At 28.9% G+C, this 17,299-nt stretch overlaps 1 protein-coding gene across 1 annotated transcript; it reads left to right on the plus strand.

The window, feature by feature from the left end:
• The first annotated feature begins 9,537 nt into the window (after positions 1 to 9,537).
• Positions 9,538 to 16,729, plus strand: LOC110690002. Its single transcript, XM_021866825.1, has 4 exons — positions 9,538 to 10,209; positions 13,235 to 13,318; positions 15,043 to 15,252; positions 15,612 to 16,729. The coding sequence occupies exons 1-4, from the start codon at positions 9,957 to 9,959 to the stop codon at positions 15,980 to 15,982; spliced, it is 918 nt and encodes a 305-aa protein (XP_021722517.1). The 5' UTR covers positions 9,538 to 9,956; the 3' UTR covers positions 15,983 to 16,729.
• Positions 16,730 to 17,299: the final 570 nt, after the last annotated feature.

The following is a 17,299-nucleotide window of genomic DNA, read 5'->3' on the forward strand; positions in this document are numbered from 1 at the left end:
TCAAAGCTGCAACGTAACTCCTTTATATGGTCCTTAGGTACAAAGGAACTGATTGTAACCACTCATCAGAATATTCTTTTGGTTTGTAACCAGCTTTTCCAAGTTTCTTCAATTCTCCTAACATCAATCACATTCCCCTTTGCCATTTGTTGTTTATTGTTCTACAGTAATCTGGTTGTTGTACTTCTGTGAAGCCCAAACTTGACTGTTAATTGTGACAAAATTTCCCCCTTGCATGTTAACAAAAATCTCATCCACTATTCTCGTTTTTGGTTGACATTATGTAACACCCTCGAATCTCCCTTTACGGAAATACTAGTATAATACGTACAATTATATCATAGAGATAGATTTAGGAGTATTACCACCGTGTGATTACGCAAGGCTACTAAAAATACTTAACTCATTACCAAAACTTGCAGCTAAATTCAAACTCTTCTTCTATTAATACTTATAAATAGAAATCTCCATTATTATGAGTACTCAAAAATAAGACAAAACAACCAACATTCCTAAACTAGGTGAAGTGAATCCCGGGAATCCTATATGCTCAATCGTCACTCCACCTGAAATAGTCAACACTACTTACTATTAAGGTAAACAGGGTGAACCAAACACAAATAGGAAATACGAATTAGCAAAATATGCCAAGTACATTCAAGTGCAAGATAAGTAAACTCAATTTATTAACAAACATGCTTTTAAAACGAATCATGGACAATTCCAATATATAATTCAATAATCCAAACCTTATAATTCAAAACCAATCTCAAGATTCTCAAAACAAATCCAATACTCAATATTTCAATTATAATGATTCATAAATCAATTCCTCTTTCTAAAACCTATTTTCTCTCTTAAGTGTGCACACCCCCCAAGTTAGTATCTTTATATTGAAAGACTATGCTTGAGGAAAGACTCGGTCGTACAAAGTCCAAAGTGTTATCAACCAAATCCGCATGTGGGATTAATATAATCATGCTTGTAAAGCTTTAATAATAATTCAATAATTCCTCATAAACTCATGCTTGAATTAAATCAACCTTTACATTAAAGTTAACTCAAAACTCTTTTTTATTTAATTCAACATGCTTTCAAAATCAAACCCTTTTAACATGATAATTAATACAAACCATTTAAGACATGATATTAAAATTCATTCTCAACATATTTTTAAAACATGAATTCTCAAGATTATTTCATAAATCTTAATTCAAATGAATTTAAGTCAATCACCAATAAAATCATATGAAACGTTCTATTCAAACCAATGCCACCTAAACGTACCTTGAATCCTTGGTTAGCAAGACACAAAGAACCTTAAGCACTCTTGTCAAAAACACCGTACAATTAAATATGACCTTAAACAATATAAGGTCATCAAATTATCACAACAATTAAAATAAAACTCCCAATTCTAACAGGAACCCTATTAAAATTCTTTTCATAAACTTGAATAATTTTCCGATTTTTATTTAATTTAAACACTAATAATAATTTTTTGTAAAACCATAATAATAATAATAATAATAATAATAATAATAATAATAATAATAATAATAATCAAGAGAAGAGAAGAAGAGAGTAAAAACCGAAGAGGAAGAGAGGAGAAGAGGCACAACAAAGCAACAACATCATGCCGGAAAGTGGCTGCTGCTCGCTGGTCACAGTGGTCACCGGTGAGGTGGTGGTGGCTGACAGTGTAGTTTGTGATTTGTGGTGGTGGTGCGCAAGAAAACGAAGAGCTATAGGGGAAGAAACCGTGGGAAAATATGAGAGAAAGAAGAGAGTTTTAGTGTGAGTTTTTGCTTTGATGCAAGGGGGTATTTATAGGCTTGAGCATGCAAGAATTAAGGCAAGATTTTGTAGGAAGAATTATGATAAATGTAGTTTAAGGAATTACTTGGAAAGGAGAGTTTAAGAATTAAGGAAGGTTTTGTTTATGATGATTAAGAAATAAGGATATAAGGTAAGTAGCTTGATCATGAAATATAAGATGGTAAGTAAACTTTCTTGGAGAATAACTAAGTAGAATTTAAGGCAAATAAATTATATGATCATATCTTTGTGAGATGGAAAAAAGGATTAAAGGACACTACTACAAAAATGACCTAAGGAACCACTTCTTTAGCACCGGATAGTTAGAACATCGGTTTCTTAGAAAATGAAACCATATATTATAAATATCGAGTCTCTTAGACTTGAATAAAAGACATAGAAAGTTAGTTTATTGTAGTTGAGTCCTTGCTGAATTTCTTAAAGTGCCATCCTGGAGTCTGTTATAAGGATGCACTTATGCCAATTCATGATTTTTATCCATTCAAGTGCTAATTTCATTGTAGTGATTTGGGGCTTGTTACATATCCTTCCCATTGGATTACTTCGATCCAATTCCCACTGCTATTCTTGCGCACTGCTGCATAACCAGTCTGGCTATTTAATGTTTGAGTTTTAAACTTTTGGCCAATGTATTTTTAAGAGGGTAAGATTGTTACTTTGTTATCAAAGAATTCAAATAACAAGCTCACTTGGTCATCACAATTATAATTAGACTTGCAGCTTTGTACTTTGCCATTGTGAACCGTTAGAAGGTATACTGTTTTTTAGCTTCAAGGGCAGAAAAATGTTGACTTGTAACTTAGTTCATAACAGCTGACAAACCTTCTAACATTGAAAGCTATTTTTGTTGAAAGGTCAATTTTTGTGCCTGTCTACTATTGAATCCCTATAATTGTATAGATATTGCACATGGTTATGATATATATATATATATATATATATATGTATATATATATATAATTTATTTTTGCAGTACTTTCTCCAAGCTCTCGCTATTTATCATCAAGAAATGATAGACGAGATACGAGACACTTTAGTTACGTATGTTTTTAAGCAAAAACAAGTCAGTAATGAGGGAATGGCTGATGATCATGAGTGATTATTGCACATATTTGAACGTTGTATATATATTTTGGGATACAAGGATTTTTTCTTATGGAGGCGAATGAATAAAGTTTAGACTTTGGAGAATTTTAGATGAAGTTTTATTTTTTATTTTTTTTTATAGGAAAATGGATAGTGATGTTTAGTGAATTATTGGCTTATAATCAGCTTCCTCATTTTTTTGTAGATACATAACGTACAGTGTCTAATTAAATATATTTAGTGAAGTATTAAATTATTGAGCCCAATTTGATATTGTTGTGTTTATTTAATATATAATACTACAGGTCTACAGGTACATATAGCAAATTGAAGCAATTTTATTTTTAATCAATTTGGACAGCTTCACCCCAGCCAATGTAGTGTTAATATTATACATAATACATATAAAAAAAAAATACAAAAGAAATTTGATGTATAAGTATTATGGTTTCTTAGCTTAGATTATTATGTACATCGTATGTGAAAACAAAGAACCAAAGAACCGGATTTTCAACATCATTTTGTTTCTTATATAAATCTAAGAGACCATATTTAATTTATCTACACTGCCTCAACTATATCTAAGAAACCTAATATCTAAAATATATGATTCCTTTCCCTCAACAATAAACAGATTTCAAATCTAGCTAAGAAACTAGTTATATGTGATAAATGGTTTCTTTGATTAATCTAAGAAATCAGACAAATTTTGGGATCTTTTAGGCTAAGAGACCTACTACCTAGGCACCATAACTTTTCTGGTTTCTTTGGCATGTTTTGTACGGTTTCTTATGCAATTTTTGTAGTAGTGGGAAAAAAGGGTTTTTTTTTTTTTTTTTTTTTTTTTTGACTGGGAGATATGGAAAATAGGAAGATAATTGAAATACAAAATTATTGAGCCTATCCATGCTCATATTTTCGGATCTCGTTGCTAGTTTTTAGGAAATATTTTGCTAGATTTTATGGATTAAAAATGATTGTGTAAATAATATATTTTGTAGAAAATAATTAATTAGAAAATATTAAATTAAAACCAATTTAATTAACTAAGGAAAATCAGTTTTTCTACACTTAGAAAATTCGAATTTCCTAGCTAATTAATGGGGATTTTTGGCCCCCTTAAATACAATTAGGAAATATAATTTTTTTACTTATAAATATCCGAAATATATATATAATTCGGTTTTTATTAAAATATTAAATGGATAATAAATCTTATCCAAAAATCCAAAATTATATTTGAGTTTAAAAATATTATTGGTGCCAAAATTCAAAATAATATTGGCTCCAAAATTCAAATAGTAAGATAAACTACTAAAATACCTTTTTAAAAAATAATAATTAATTAATTATTTAGAAAATACGTCTCAAAAATATGGGGTATTATACATTGAGTTGTTTTATGTTGATGACTCTATGTGATGCATCCTCTGTGCTATCTGTATCATTGCCTTACTTGTCTTTATGTTCCATAAGTAACTGCTCTATACCATAAAACTCTTCATCAAATAAATTTGCCATTTTCTTTGTTTTGCTTGAATTTGTGCATGTCTGAAGGAAGGTGATGAAGTTTTTTGCTTGTTGTTTTTTGACGAAATGGTGATGAAGTGAAACCTGATGCTGCCCTTAGCTTAGGACTAATTGATAATTAGGGAGCTAATCTGTTGCTAACTCTGGCTGTAATTCATGGGTTTGGGTGACTGTAGTTATTGCTCTAAAATTTTTAATCAGTAAGAATTTATACATTAAATTGTTGCTTCTTCTTTTTTATATGATGTATGAAAGGGAAAAAAATTTGAATGGAGGGAAAATTTCAAGTAAAAACGTACACAAAATTTAAATTTGGGTGAAATTTTGGAAAGGAAAATATGGTTTCCCACAAACAAGAAAATTCTGGTCTAAAAAAAACGGGGACCTTCCCTCCATTTTTCTTCTTAATTACATCCCCCCACTGTTAATTAAATCTTCTTAAAAGTTTTTGCCCAGGAGTTTGTGCACACCCCTTTTATTGCACATAATAGTTTGTGAAGGAAGTATAAATAGTGAAAAAAAAGTCTAACAAATGTGTCAATTATTCTTGTACGGATCGGAGAGAGTATATCTTTAAGCCTATACAAAAATATATAAAAAAAATATTATAAATATTTTCCCATAACCACTAATGGTATCTAGACACTAAATGATATCATCATATATGACAAGAATATAAAAAAATGATTTCAAAAATACTATATCAAGTCTATATAATTACAGATCTTATCCAGATAATTAACCATATCATCCATTAAACAGATGATATCATCCACATGATTAATCATCAAAAACTTTTGTTACATCCGATCTAAAATAATATTACTATACATCGAGGTAACTTTTATTAAATTTAGGGTAACTTTTAGACTTTTTTGGGTAACTTGTATGCTTATAACTTTTATTTATATCAGAGTAACTTATATATTATGGGCAACTTTCATAAATTATAGGGTAACTTTTGATGATTTAAGGTAACTTTACAGCGGATGTACAATTGTACATCCGATTTTTCAAAATATTTGTCATTAATCATACTCCTTTTGTTCCTATTTGTTAGTCCCATATCCTATTTTAGACATTTCAAAAAAATCTACCCATATTGAATATATTCCATTTTTAACATAACTTTTTCCCCCTATTTTACTGATATTGAATATATTCAAAAGCTTGTAAATAGACAACTTGGCTTCGTAAAAAAAAACGGTTAAAAATTGTCAAAAACATCTAATTGGTTAAATTAATTGATTGTGGATTGATGAGATGGATCTAAGTAAGGAAATTCGCACTTGAATTATGCAATTATGGCGGATGGTTTAAAAAAAAAAATCAAAAATTTAAATAGGGCAAACTAATTGTAAACTGTTTTTGTACTATAATGTTAGATTTCAAATTAAATATTCTTTTCTTATTTCACGTAATTGATTACATATGGGACTATCATATGAAAACAGAGAGAGTATCATCTAGTAAATGGATGATATTATTATTCGAGCTCAAAAAACGCACGTCTTACCCAGTTCGTGATTCATACATGCAGGCTGGTATTGCATGTGCTTAATACACCCGGAAGAACATAAGCTATAAATATAAGAACATAACTTATAAATAAAAGAACATTACATATAAATAAAAGAATATTACCTATAAATAAAAGAACATAACTTATAAATAAAAGAACATTTCATATAAATATATTCTTTGAATTTATATAATAATGGGCATATAAAAAAAACGTAGTCATAATAATTTATTAAAATAAAAGAACATAACTTATAAATAAAAGAACATTAAATATAAATAAAAGAACATTACCTATAAATAAAAGAACATAACTTATAAATAAAAGAACATTTCATATAAATATATTCTTTGAATTTATATAATAATGGGCATATAAAAAAATTTGTAGTTATAATAATTTATTAAAATAAAAGAACATTACATATAAATAAAAGAACATTATCTATAAATAAAGAACATAACTTATAAATAAAAGAACATTACAAATAAACATATTATTTGAATTTAAATAATTATGGGCATATAAAATAAATCGTAGTTATAAACATATTTTTTTTTTCAAAAGGGTGTTTGTTTAGGGGGATAACAGGAGTGGAATAAGTTATGTTTTTCGATAAAGAATATTACTTATAAAATAAAGAACATTACCTATAAATAAAAAAAAAATCAAATTTATACAAAAATATTATTTTATATTTATATAATGTATTTTCGAATGTACCATGCACACGATACACCTCTCTCCACTATACTATTTTTATGTCTTACAATACCAATAGTTAAGTAAGACTTCTCTGAGCCAATAATACTTCAAGGTAATGAGCTCATAGCTTCAGTAAAGAAAATAACTTTCCTTAGCATGATGCAAATCAAGTGACGAAACACAACCACTCAATTGACAAAATGCTAAAATTTGTTGGCAATGTCAAGTTGTATTGCGTGTCATCAATAAATCGTGGAGGTGAATGCGTCAATTTTGTCGCCATTATTTGATTAAATATTATACGTTAAAGGGGTTCATTAACGAACAAGTACCCATCCATATTTTTAGTTTTATAAAGAGGTTCAATTTGTATTTGCTTGGACTAACATAATTCTGCTGCCAACTTTTCCATGACAGGAGAAAGAAAATCATATCATACATAAATATTTAAATGGTAAAGTGTGTTATTTCAAATTAAAAAATTACAATTAATAAATAAAGAACTGAAGTATACTCCGTATATGACAATATTACAGCTAGCTCTTAAGTATTTCTTTAAGCATGGATACATCATTTTTTAGTTATTATTAATTCAAAGTTATTGCTGCATAAGCAAATTTACGTCAGTGACAAATTCTAAATTTTACTAATATTCAGTAATCATTTACTTTTTCCAAGTAATATTGCATATCTTTTATAACTATTATTAAAATAATAATCGCTGATATTATTTATTTATTTTTTTCAAATTGTACACGTGTCAGCTTCTCTTTCATTTTTTTCCTGCAAAACTTATTTTTTCTTTATTATTATTATTATATATATATATATATATATATATATTAAAATCTAAATATTAACTGCAAAGTAGTTTAATACAGTACATTAAACTTTTTAGTTTTCATTACTTTTTCTTTTAAAAACATTTCTAAAGTCTTAAGGAAAATAAATGTCAACCTGGTATATATGTGATTAGTCCATCTAATTACAAAGTCCGCTAAATTTTATTGTAGACATGAATTTTCTTTTGTTTATATTATTTTAATTTTTGTAAATGTTAATAATATTGTAAGTAATACAAAGATTTTACATATTTTGACATATATGTCTTTGAAATTTACACAATTATAAATCCTTTTTATTATATCCGTGCATCGCATGGGAGCTACTCTAGTAATAATAATAACAGTGTGTCTTGTGTGCGCCTGACCACACCATGTGACCACATGCAAATGAACCAAATAACCCTTATAATATTAACGGAATAACCCTATAATATTGACCGAGTAACCCCTATAACATGTACTGATTGAGTAATCCCTATAACACTAGCGAAGTAACCCCTGTAACACTGACCGAGTGCTCTATAACACTAATGAAGTAATCTCTATGATAGAACATACACATTGTGGCTAGCCATATATAAGAATTTGCGTAATGATAATAATAATAATAATAATAATAATAATAATAATAATAATAATAATAATAATAATAATAATAATAATAATAATAATAATATAGTAATAACAATAATAATAATAATAACAATAACAATAATAATAATAATAATAACAATAATAATAATAATAATAATAATAATATAGTAATAATAACAATAATAATAATAATAATAATAATAATAACAATAATAATAATAATAATAATAATAATAATAATAATAATAATAATAATAATAATAATAATAATAATAATAATAAACAGACAAAGTCATACAACCTACAAAATATTATTATTATTATTATTATTATTATTATTATTATTATTGTTATTATTATTATTATTATTATATCTCAAAAACAGACAAAGTCATACAACGTACAAAATATTAGTGGGAAGCCGAGATACAATCTAAGCCCCCACTCCTCTAGCTATAGCAAATCCTATCCTAGTGAAGATATGAGCAGCAGCACGTGCCCCAATGTCTTGGGTCTTCGAGAACTTTTGGATCCGCTTCAACAATGCAACTGCCTCCTTCTCTAATTCCCCAAGTGTAGAGAAAGAGAAAGGAAGGAAGCCATATGCAATTGCCCGACAACTGGATTCGTACTTGACCTACTTATGATGAGCTGCATCAGCCACAACCCGTCCAGGAACAAAGTCAGATATCCCAGACTGTGTCAAAGGAGAAGACCCTGTCAAGTCAACACAGACATTGCAACCACTATCCCATGAATAAGGTAACACATCTGCAGGTCTGAGGGCCCCGTCGTTCCTTCTAGACAACTCAATGTCAACCTCCCTTCTATTATTATTATTATTATTATTATTATTATTATTATTATTATTATTATTATTATTATTATTACTACTACTACTACTACTGCTACTGTGTTTATTTGAATTAATATACTTTAGTGTTAACTCATTCTTTTTTATATTTAGATTTAATTTAGAGGTTTTTTCTTTTTTCATTTTTATCAACAATGACAAGGCAAAATTAACTTATACGAAGGATAAAATTAGAGCTACAGAAAATATTAGGCTTAGCCGTTTTCTCCAATCTCACTTGAGCTTAACAACAAACACAATAAATAAATTAGTATTAGATTCCAAACCAAACACCCCCATTTAACACCTAATAATACTTCTATTTCTTAAACCATTGTTATTCTTGTAAAGTAAGAAAAGAAGGTTTAAATAACAAAAGACGTTACAAACCTTGAGGAAAGTCGTCCTAAACTCCTAAATGCTAGAAAAAAGCTAAGGGTCTTAAATTCCTAATTCAAGGTATAATATGAACTAATCTTGATTCAAGGTAAGGGGTTTTACAAATATTAAAAGTCAAGGAATTAAAATATTAATTTAACGACTACTAATATTGACCCCTTTTCGTATAAATAAAAAAATTGGTATCCCTTTCATAATTAACGTGTCACTTTATGTTTTTATTTTTTTTTTTTTTTTTTTTTTTTGACACAACTTTATGTAATTATATATGTACTTCAATACTTGTGTGTATATATTGCTTGCAATTTTGGTTGCCATAAGCAGAACAAAAGTCAGAAACAAAAGAGAGAATATACTCGTTTTTACAGGCGAAAAAATGGAAGACAGCATGAATTGGAACAAGTCAAAGTGTCTCAAAATTTGCCAAAGTAATTTGCTAGATTATGTCCTATTATTCAAGATTAAGAGGGTATTATCATCCGTTGATCATCGTTCTTTTCGGTTGTTCTTGAATAATTTCTTCTGGCGTCCGCCTTCAGCTATAGAATTTCAAACTGATCGAAGTTCTAAGTAGAAAATAAATATGTTATGGTTAGAAATAAGGTGTTACGACTGCGTACGAATAAGGGACAAACTCAAAGACGTGATCTATAGCTTATTAGCTCTATTCGATCGTCGGACCTGGGCTACTGCTATGCTCCGGGACTTGTCTAAATCTAACCACAAAGTTTGCAGACTCTTCTTTGCAAGAATATTTGCAAATGATTGGAGGAAACACTTGGTATTTGTTTCTGATTTGATATGCTATACCTACAAGTTACGTTCCTCGGCTTCTTGTAAGTTCCCTAGCACCTTGACTTTATTTTTTAGATGTTTATATAGTGGTCGTTTGAAATATGACTATTATATTATTTTAATGATAAGATAGTAACATAATCGTCCATTTTTTTACATTATAATATGAAGACAATTAGTTACTCTTTTAATATCTACAATGCAAAAATAGTTTTTGAAAATTTTAATCCAACATTAAAAAAAATATATTTGGAGAAATTGTAAAACAAAAATAAAAATTACATAAATTAAACTAAAAATTGGATAAATAAAAAAATGTTGATGATACTCTTTTATACCAAAAATTAAGAAGTAAACTTTATAATTTGAGAAAAATAAGTCAATTATGGACTATATAATCATTAAAACATTGTGGTAATTATATTTCAAACGGCCACTATAAATTTTTTATCTTTTACACCCTTCATTTATGACACTTAGCAATTTTTTTTTTTTTTTTTCATTTTTCAAACTTACTGCTCATTCTATTTTAGCATGGGATCACTGTTATTGTGAAAATATATATTTGTTACACTCTTCCATTAGCCCCACTCGTATATATTCTTTACATTATTGTATACATTTCCAAATGATACTTTAATTTCTTACTAATATTACGAGCAATTTCTAGTGTACAAGTATTTACGACTGTAAAAGGATTTTAGAGTATAGTGGTAGCATTAAATAATGATCATTCACATGTCCAGTAATTTTGTTTTCTACTAAGTACTTTACAAGAATGACCCAATTAAGTGACTCTCATAACCAAGAAATCTTAACGGAGTTGGTGGTCAACTCACCTTGTGACTTAAGCCACACCAACTACATTTGCTTGAGAGTAAGGGGATTCCCTTACCTCCCTTTATCCTCTACATTTAAGTGATGACCTGCGTTGTTTAACTTAATTAATCTGTGAGAGATTTTAGTATTATAGGATCATTCATCTTACCATAAAAAAAATAGTAGTAAATGGTTCTCATGGATCCCTCAATCAAAAGTCAACTTTGTGTAAATTTTCTCTTGCTTATCTTAAAAGGTCTAGGTTAAAATTTATTCATATATAAATCTAGATAATTAAGTTGTCTAAACCACCACATGGTAGAGTTGAAGACATGCAACACTATATAATTTGCTCACGAATTGGTCATTCTTAGTGCATATTAAAACTTAATAGAGAGTACGTAAATATGTTTATTTTATTCTATTTACAAGAGTATGTTAAGAATTTTTATATAGTTTTATTTTCTAATTTCATATTGTATGGGTTCTCTAGGTCACTAGGTGGAATTTGTTTACTCCCTCTAATTCATTCGAAGTATCAATTAGTTGTCTGCATAACTTAATTTAAATGGTAATATATATAATGCTTATTAATACACAACTAGTCTTTTGGCCCATGCCATGCATAGACTATATACAAGAAAATTGAAAAAGAAATTTGTCCCTTGGAATAATCTCAATGAATGTTTTAGGAGAAATGTTGTAACCGTTGTGTGATTTTAACTCTATCAATTAATGAAAGTTAAGGAGTAGGGGAAGAAAATAATTACTTTGTTGTGTTATATAGTGGTTTAAATGTTAACATGTTAATTATTTCTCAATATGTTTAGGATCGTTGTGGCGCCGGTGGGGGAGTTGCGACAATTAGGGATCTATGGCTGTGATATTTCAGGAATGTGGTGGTGGTGGTGGTGGTGGAATGAACAAAAAATAAGAAGCAAAGAGGGATGGAGAAAGAGGTACAATGGCCATGGTATTTAGCTAGGTAGTAAAACGCTAGTGATGTTTAGCTCCTCACCTATATAATGGTAGTTTATTATAGGTTATACCGTCATTCTTGTTGATAGTGGTGGCTTACCCTCAATTGTTCTTCCATAAAAACATGTACTTGTATAAGATAAGGGAGAAAAGTTAAAAGATTTAGCTTGTGGCTCGTTGGTCGGAGTGTGTGGTTTCGTTGGCGAATGGAGAGCGTTAGTAAGACTAAAAAAAAGAGGAAAGATTGGTGGGCTATGTAGGGTTACCATAATAGGATACAAGAATCAGGGGCTAATGTAAACAATGGACAAGTTGTTGGGTGTGTGGTGGTGAGGTGAGGGGGGGGGGGGGGGGGGGGGGGAAGAGATAAGGGTTTAATGAATGTTATGGTGGTAGGGAGCCAAAATTTAAAGTTAAAAAAAATAATTAAAAAAAAAAATTATTATAGTAAAAAAAAAAAAAAATAGCGAGGTGTTGTTGCACACACCTAATATTATAGCTGGTGTTGTGGAGTACATACGCTTCAAGCTATGTTGTGCCGTGATTTAATAGGTAAATTTCAACTTTAAAATTCCATTGCATAATTTATTTAATTAATTAATTACTTATTCTTTTCCTCAACTAACATTTACATGATTGTTCTGGTTTTTAATAGCCGTTTCATATGATAACATAATTAGAAAATTAAGCTAAAACATATTGTAATTCACTATTATAGTTGCCCTTAGTGACATGCAAATGCAATGGACTGCTAGAGTGGGATCTTATCCATTTCAGTCTTTGTCAAAATTCGTTTTTGATTTGAATATTACTTCTAGGTCGGTCGTTCTCTTTCAATCACTACTGTTAAATTAGTAAATATAGTTGGGGTTGTGTCATACTTGTGTGCCTTATGCTTGGTAAGGTCCAACCAAATGGTTAGCCCACTTACTACACGTCGAACAAAAATATTCAAAAAGTCAACTAGGCCAGCCTTAACCCACATGCTACTTTGTTGAATCATGCTTCAATTCATATGTCATAAACTTCGTTTTGTACGGTGCCTTGTTGTGCTTATGTGAAAAAGTGTGGTACAACATGATCAACATACATAGTAGGGAGTTATACATGGCCAAATAGGTCATTCCAAATTGTATATGATCTAATCCTTCTCTTTTTCAGAGTATTTTAGGTTTTTCCATCATTATAGAGTTATTTTATTTTATTTTAATTACTATAATTTGGTAATAAGGTAAATAAAAATTAACATCCTCGACAACGTACATTTAGGTGATCTTGAAGCAAAATACAAGAACTCTACAAATGGCTCGGATAGTAAGTCTCCAGGCACTAATTTGTTGCTTCACCCCATAGGTAATTCCTTGCTTGAACAAACCCTCTAAATATTAGTTTTTTTTTTTTCCTTACTATTTTCATTTAGTTTGTCATATATATAATCCTAGTCGTATATGTAATGCGACTTAAGACTCATTTTCAACAACATAAGCTTTATAACATCAATATATTAATTAATAGTTTGCTAATTATTATTTTGTGTACCCGGATGCACCATGCGCATGGTGCACATATTTAAAAAAATCAATAACAAAAAAAACATTGTTATAAGGTGTTAAGAAAATGGATATATATACAAAAGAATGTGTCATTGTTTGTAAATAACATTTATGATACTGTGTTCTCCTTGTAATTTTCTCTCTAAAATTAATTTATGCAAAAAATAGTTCAAGATTTCACTTTCAAATATCTAAATTTAAAATTTAAAATTTCATTTACAAAATTCAAAATATTTTATTTTAGTCATATTTTTTCAACAATTTTTTTTAATTTCATATATAATTATAATATTCATCTTAATAATAATTATCATGTGTAGTTCTTGTGATGTTCATTATATGATTTAATCATGTTTTTTTTTTTTACTAAAATATTAACACAATATTCTTTCCATATGTTAATTATGATTGTATCATACTTCCTCCGCTTCTTTTTAGTTGACACGTTTCTTTAGTCACGTTTGCCATTGCACAAATTCAACCGTTAATATATTTAATTACCGATAAGAAAAAATTATAAAAAGTTGATACTTTGAAAGTATATATTGTGAGGAATCTAACAAGACCCCACATGACTATATTTTTCATTACGTATAAATCATAAACCTTGGTCAAAGGGAAGTGTATGAATAGTGCTAAAGTCAAAACGTGTCAACTAATAAAAAACAAAGGTAGTAAATGATCTTGATTAGATCTTTTTACAAACTAATTAAAATGTCCATATTCTTTTATTGTAATTGTAATAATGTATTTTTTATGTTCACATAATGTTCATCATTTAATGTGAAATGTTTTTTGAATTTTGTTTTTTGATCATGCTAGGTATATATAAATAATGTTCATTGCATAATATCATCCTGTTTTTTATTAGTATTAAGAATGTTCTTTAGATACGAAAATCAATCATCAATAAAGGAGGTCTTAAAAGAATATCGTCATCATCGATTTTTAAATCCTGATTTAAAACATATATATACACATTTAGATGATAATTTATATACAAAAAAAATAAAGAATTAATAACTAATATTGAAGATTAAGGGGTCAAACTTGAAAAATATAAGCGATAAATTCATAGAACGTGGCACTAAAACATATACAAGCTTAATAATAAGAGCAAGAACTTTGAAGAACACAAGGGATAATAAAAAAATAACACAATGATAAAACAAATATAATACCCAAAAGATCATGAAGGAATAAACGGACATGAGCATTGAAGAACATATTATTCAAGTAAAAGAACACACTTTGTATTATTGAAACCCAAAAACTATTTTTAAACTACATATAATAAAAAACACAACTATAATATACAGAACATAGTTCATACCCAAAAAACATAATGATCAAAATCGAATAAAATGTTATGCTCGTCTTCTTTGTAAATGAATGCGGTGTTCTTTTTTTTTGTGAAATTAATATTTCTTAAAAACTTATTATTTATATATTTATTTTGGATATTTAAATGTGATTTTTCCTTATCGTCCATCACTTTGTACTTAACCTTTTGAAAATTGGCAGAGATACATCATAATAAAATTGTAGCATTGAACATCAACAATGGAGCTGATCGAAAGAAGAAATGCAAAAATGTTTCCGTAAACATAGGCAAGGAAATAAATTTGCTTAAACGTAAACGAGGAAAAGAAGAGAAAAAAGTGAGTTTAGAAGACATAAATTCCTATATATCTCTAAGTTTCACACTTACAGAAGCTGCTGAATGCCTTAAAGGTAGGTCTATTCTTTTATTAATAAGCTAGCCACATCATGCGCGACCATTCAACATTTACATATATATTACTAAAAAGATAGATATTGTTTCCAATTCATATTGGTAACATTGTTCTTTATATTTATTGCTTGCATGAGAATTAATGCTACCTTGCATTTTAGTGGTCCAGGGATCAAATCTCATAGGCTTCATTTGAGGATGTTTAAGCTTTAATTTAATTGTTTACTCTTTACATTTCATCCCTAACGATTTCATTATATCATTGTAATTTTGAAAGAATAATTCAATAGCTTCAATGATTTTGCTTAGTAGTTTGCTAATTTCTATAAGAGCTCTTACTTGGGAAAAATTGTTTCAGTGAGCAGGTCTACATTGAAGCGCAAGTGTAGGCAATTAGGAATTTCTCAATGGCAACCAAACAACAGAAGAAAACGTTTTCGTCATACTTCACAAAGTAAAAAGGTATCTGAAATTTCTTCTAAACTTGAAGTTGCAAGCCTAAAATCAATCTCTTCAACACTAGATGGCAATGTTGTAAGTCAGTACATGCAAGCTCCGGGTACAAGTAAAACGGTACCTAAATTTGAATCTCAATCAGAAAAAGTAATCCTTGATTCAATTTCTCTAAGGCCGGATGATGTAAGTCAATACAAAAGTGTCTATGGAACTCCAAAAGATGAAACCGTACCCAGATTTTTTTCAAGACTTAAAGCTGCAAGCCTGAACTAAATTGTTTCCATGAAAGATTTAAGCCAATACATGACGAAGTATGAAACTCATAGGAGTGAAAAGGTAGCTCAATTTGGTACTTCACCGCGAGATGTCAAACAATACAAATGTTTAAATTAGAATTTAAGTGATCATAAATCATTAGTACTCTTCCCAATTATACACTCTCATGCATGTAATAGGATTATGTCAGACGTAAATATATCAGGAAGTACAATGAAAGATGATCGATTGGTTGAATCTAATGAAAAGATTTTAGTTCACAATTCTGCTTTAGGCCAATCTTCAAGCGTCTCATCTCCACTAATACAGCAAGCTGGTGTGCAAGATGGAATGACTTCACTTATAAAGGCCACATACAAAGATGATATGATAAGATTTCATTATTGCTTCAAAGCCAACATTGTGGGGCTTAAGAAAGAAGTGGCACAAAGACTAAGTTTAAAGTTGGGAACCTTTAAAATGAAGTATTTGGATGATGAAGATGAGTGGACTTTACTAGCAACTGATTTGGACTGGCAGGAATTTATATACATTTCAAGATCATCGAGGAAAAATGCAATTCGGCTATTGGTCCAAGATATGCAATTCGGCTATTGGTCCAAGATATGCAAAGAAAGGAGGAAGACAAGAATGACTTTGAGACTACATTATTGAAGTTGTAAAATTTATCCAATCAATTTTCATGAATTTTTATACTTCTGAACATTGTTGTGCTTCATACAAATTTATGAATAATTTCTGTCATGCAAATGAAGGATTTTTCCAAGTTTTCTTTTAACCATACATAGTATTATTCTAACAACTGAAAAAGTATGTAGAAATTGAAAAAGTGGTTAAAGATGCATTTAAATGATACTAAGCTCAATGCAAACAAGAGAAGCGACTAATAGTCTGATACAGAAGTCTTTTCAACAAACACTACAGGTGCACATTTAACTGTTAGAGATATGAGATATCGAAAAATATCGGGATATATTTTCCGTATTGATATTATTAGGAGAATAATATATTTAGGATTAGTTATGTTAATATTTTATTTAGTGAATTTATCTTTAGGATATATGGTTATGATAGTATATCTTTTAAGAATATTGTTTCCTATCTTATAAGTGTAGGTTTTGTATAAAACTCTAACTATTGATCAATAATAATGAAGTCATATTATTATCTCTTTTCCCCTAATTTGTCATGGTATCAGAGGAGGTTGTATCTTGTGAGCGTTAAACCCACAGGTGGGATAAACCTTGAGCCAAAAATATATATAATTTTTTTTAACACTTTTGCATGTTAATGCTGTTTAAGGATCTTTGATAA

Source organism: Chenopodium quinoa, unplaced genomic scaffold, assembly GCF_001683475.1.
Source record: "Chenopodium quinoa cultivar QQ74 unplaced genomic scaffold, ASM168347v1, whole genome shotgun sequence".
Taxonomy (NCBI): domain Eukaryota; kingdom Viridiplantae; phylum Streptophyta; class Magnoliopsida; order Caryophyllales; family Amaranthaceae; genus Chenopodium; species Chenopodium quinoa.

Excerpts from the sequence above, each read along its gene's own strand:
- LOC110690002 (XM_021866825.1), top strand. The coding sequence starts at position 9,957 with ATGTTATGGTTAGAAATAAGGTGTTACGACTGCGTACGAATAAGGGAC. Across the intron at positions 13,319-15,042 it reads TTTGTTGCTTCACCCCATAG|AGATACATCATAATAAAATT; the intron begins GTAATTCCTTGC and ends GAAAATTGGCAG. Across the intron at positions 15,253-15,611 it reads AGCTGCTGAATGCCTTAAAG|TGAGCAGGTCTACATTGAAG; the intron begins GTAGGTCTATTC and ends AAATTGTTTCAG.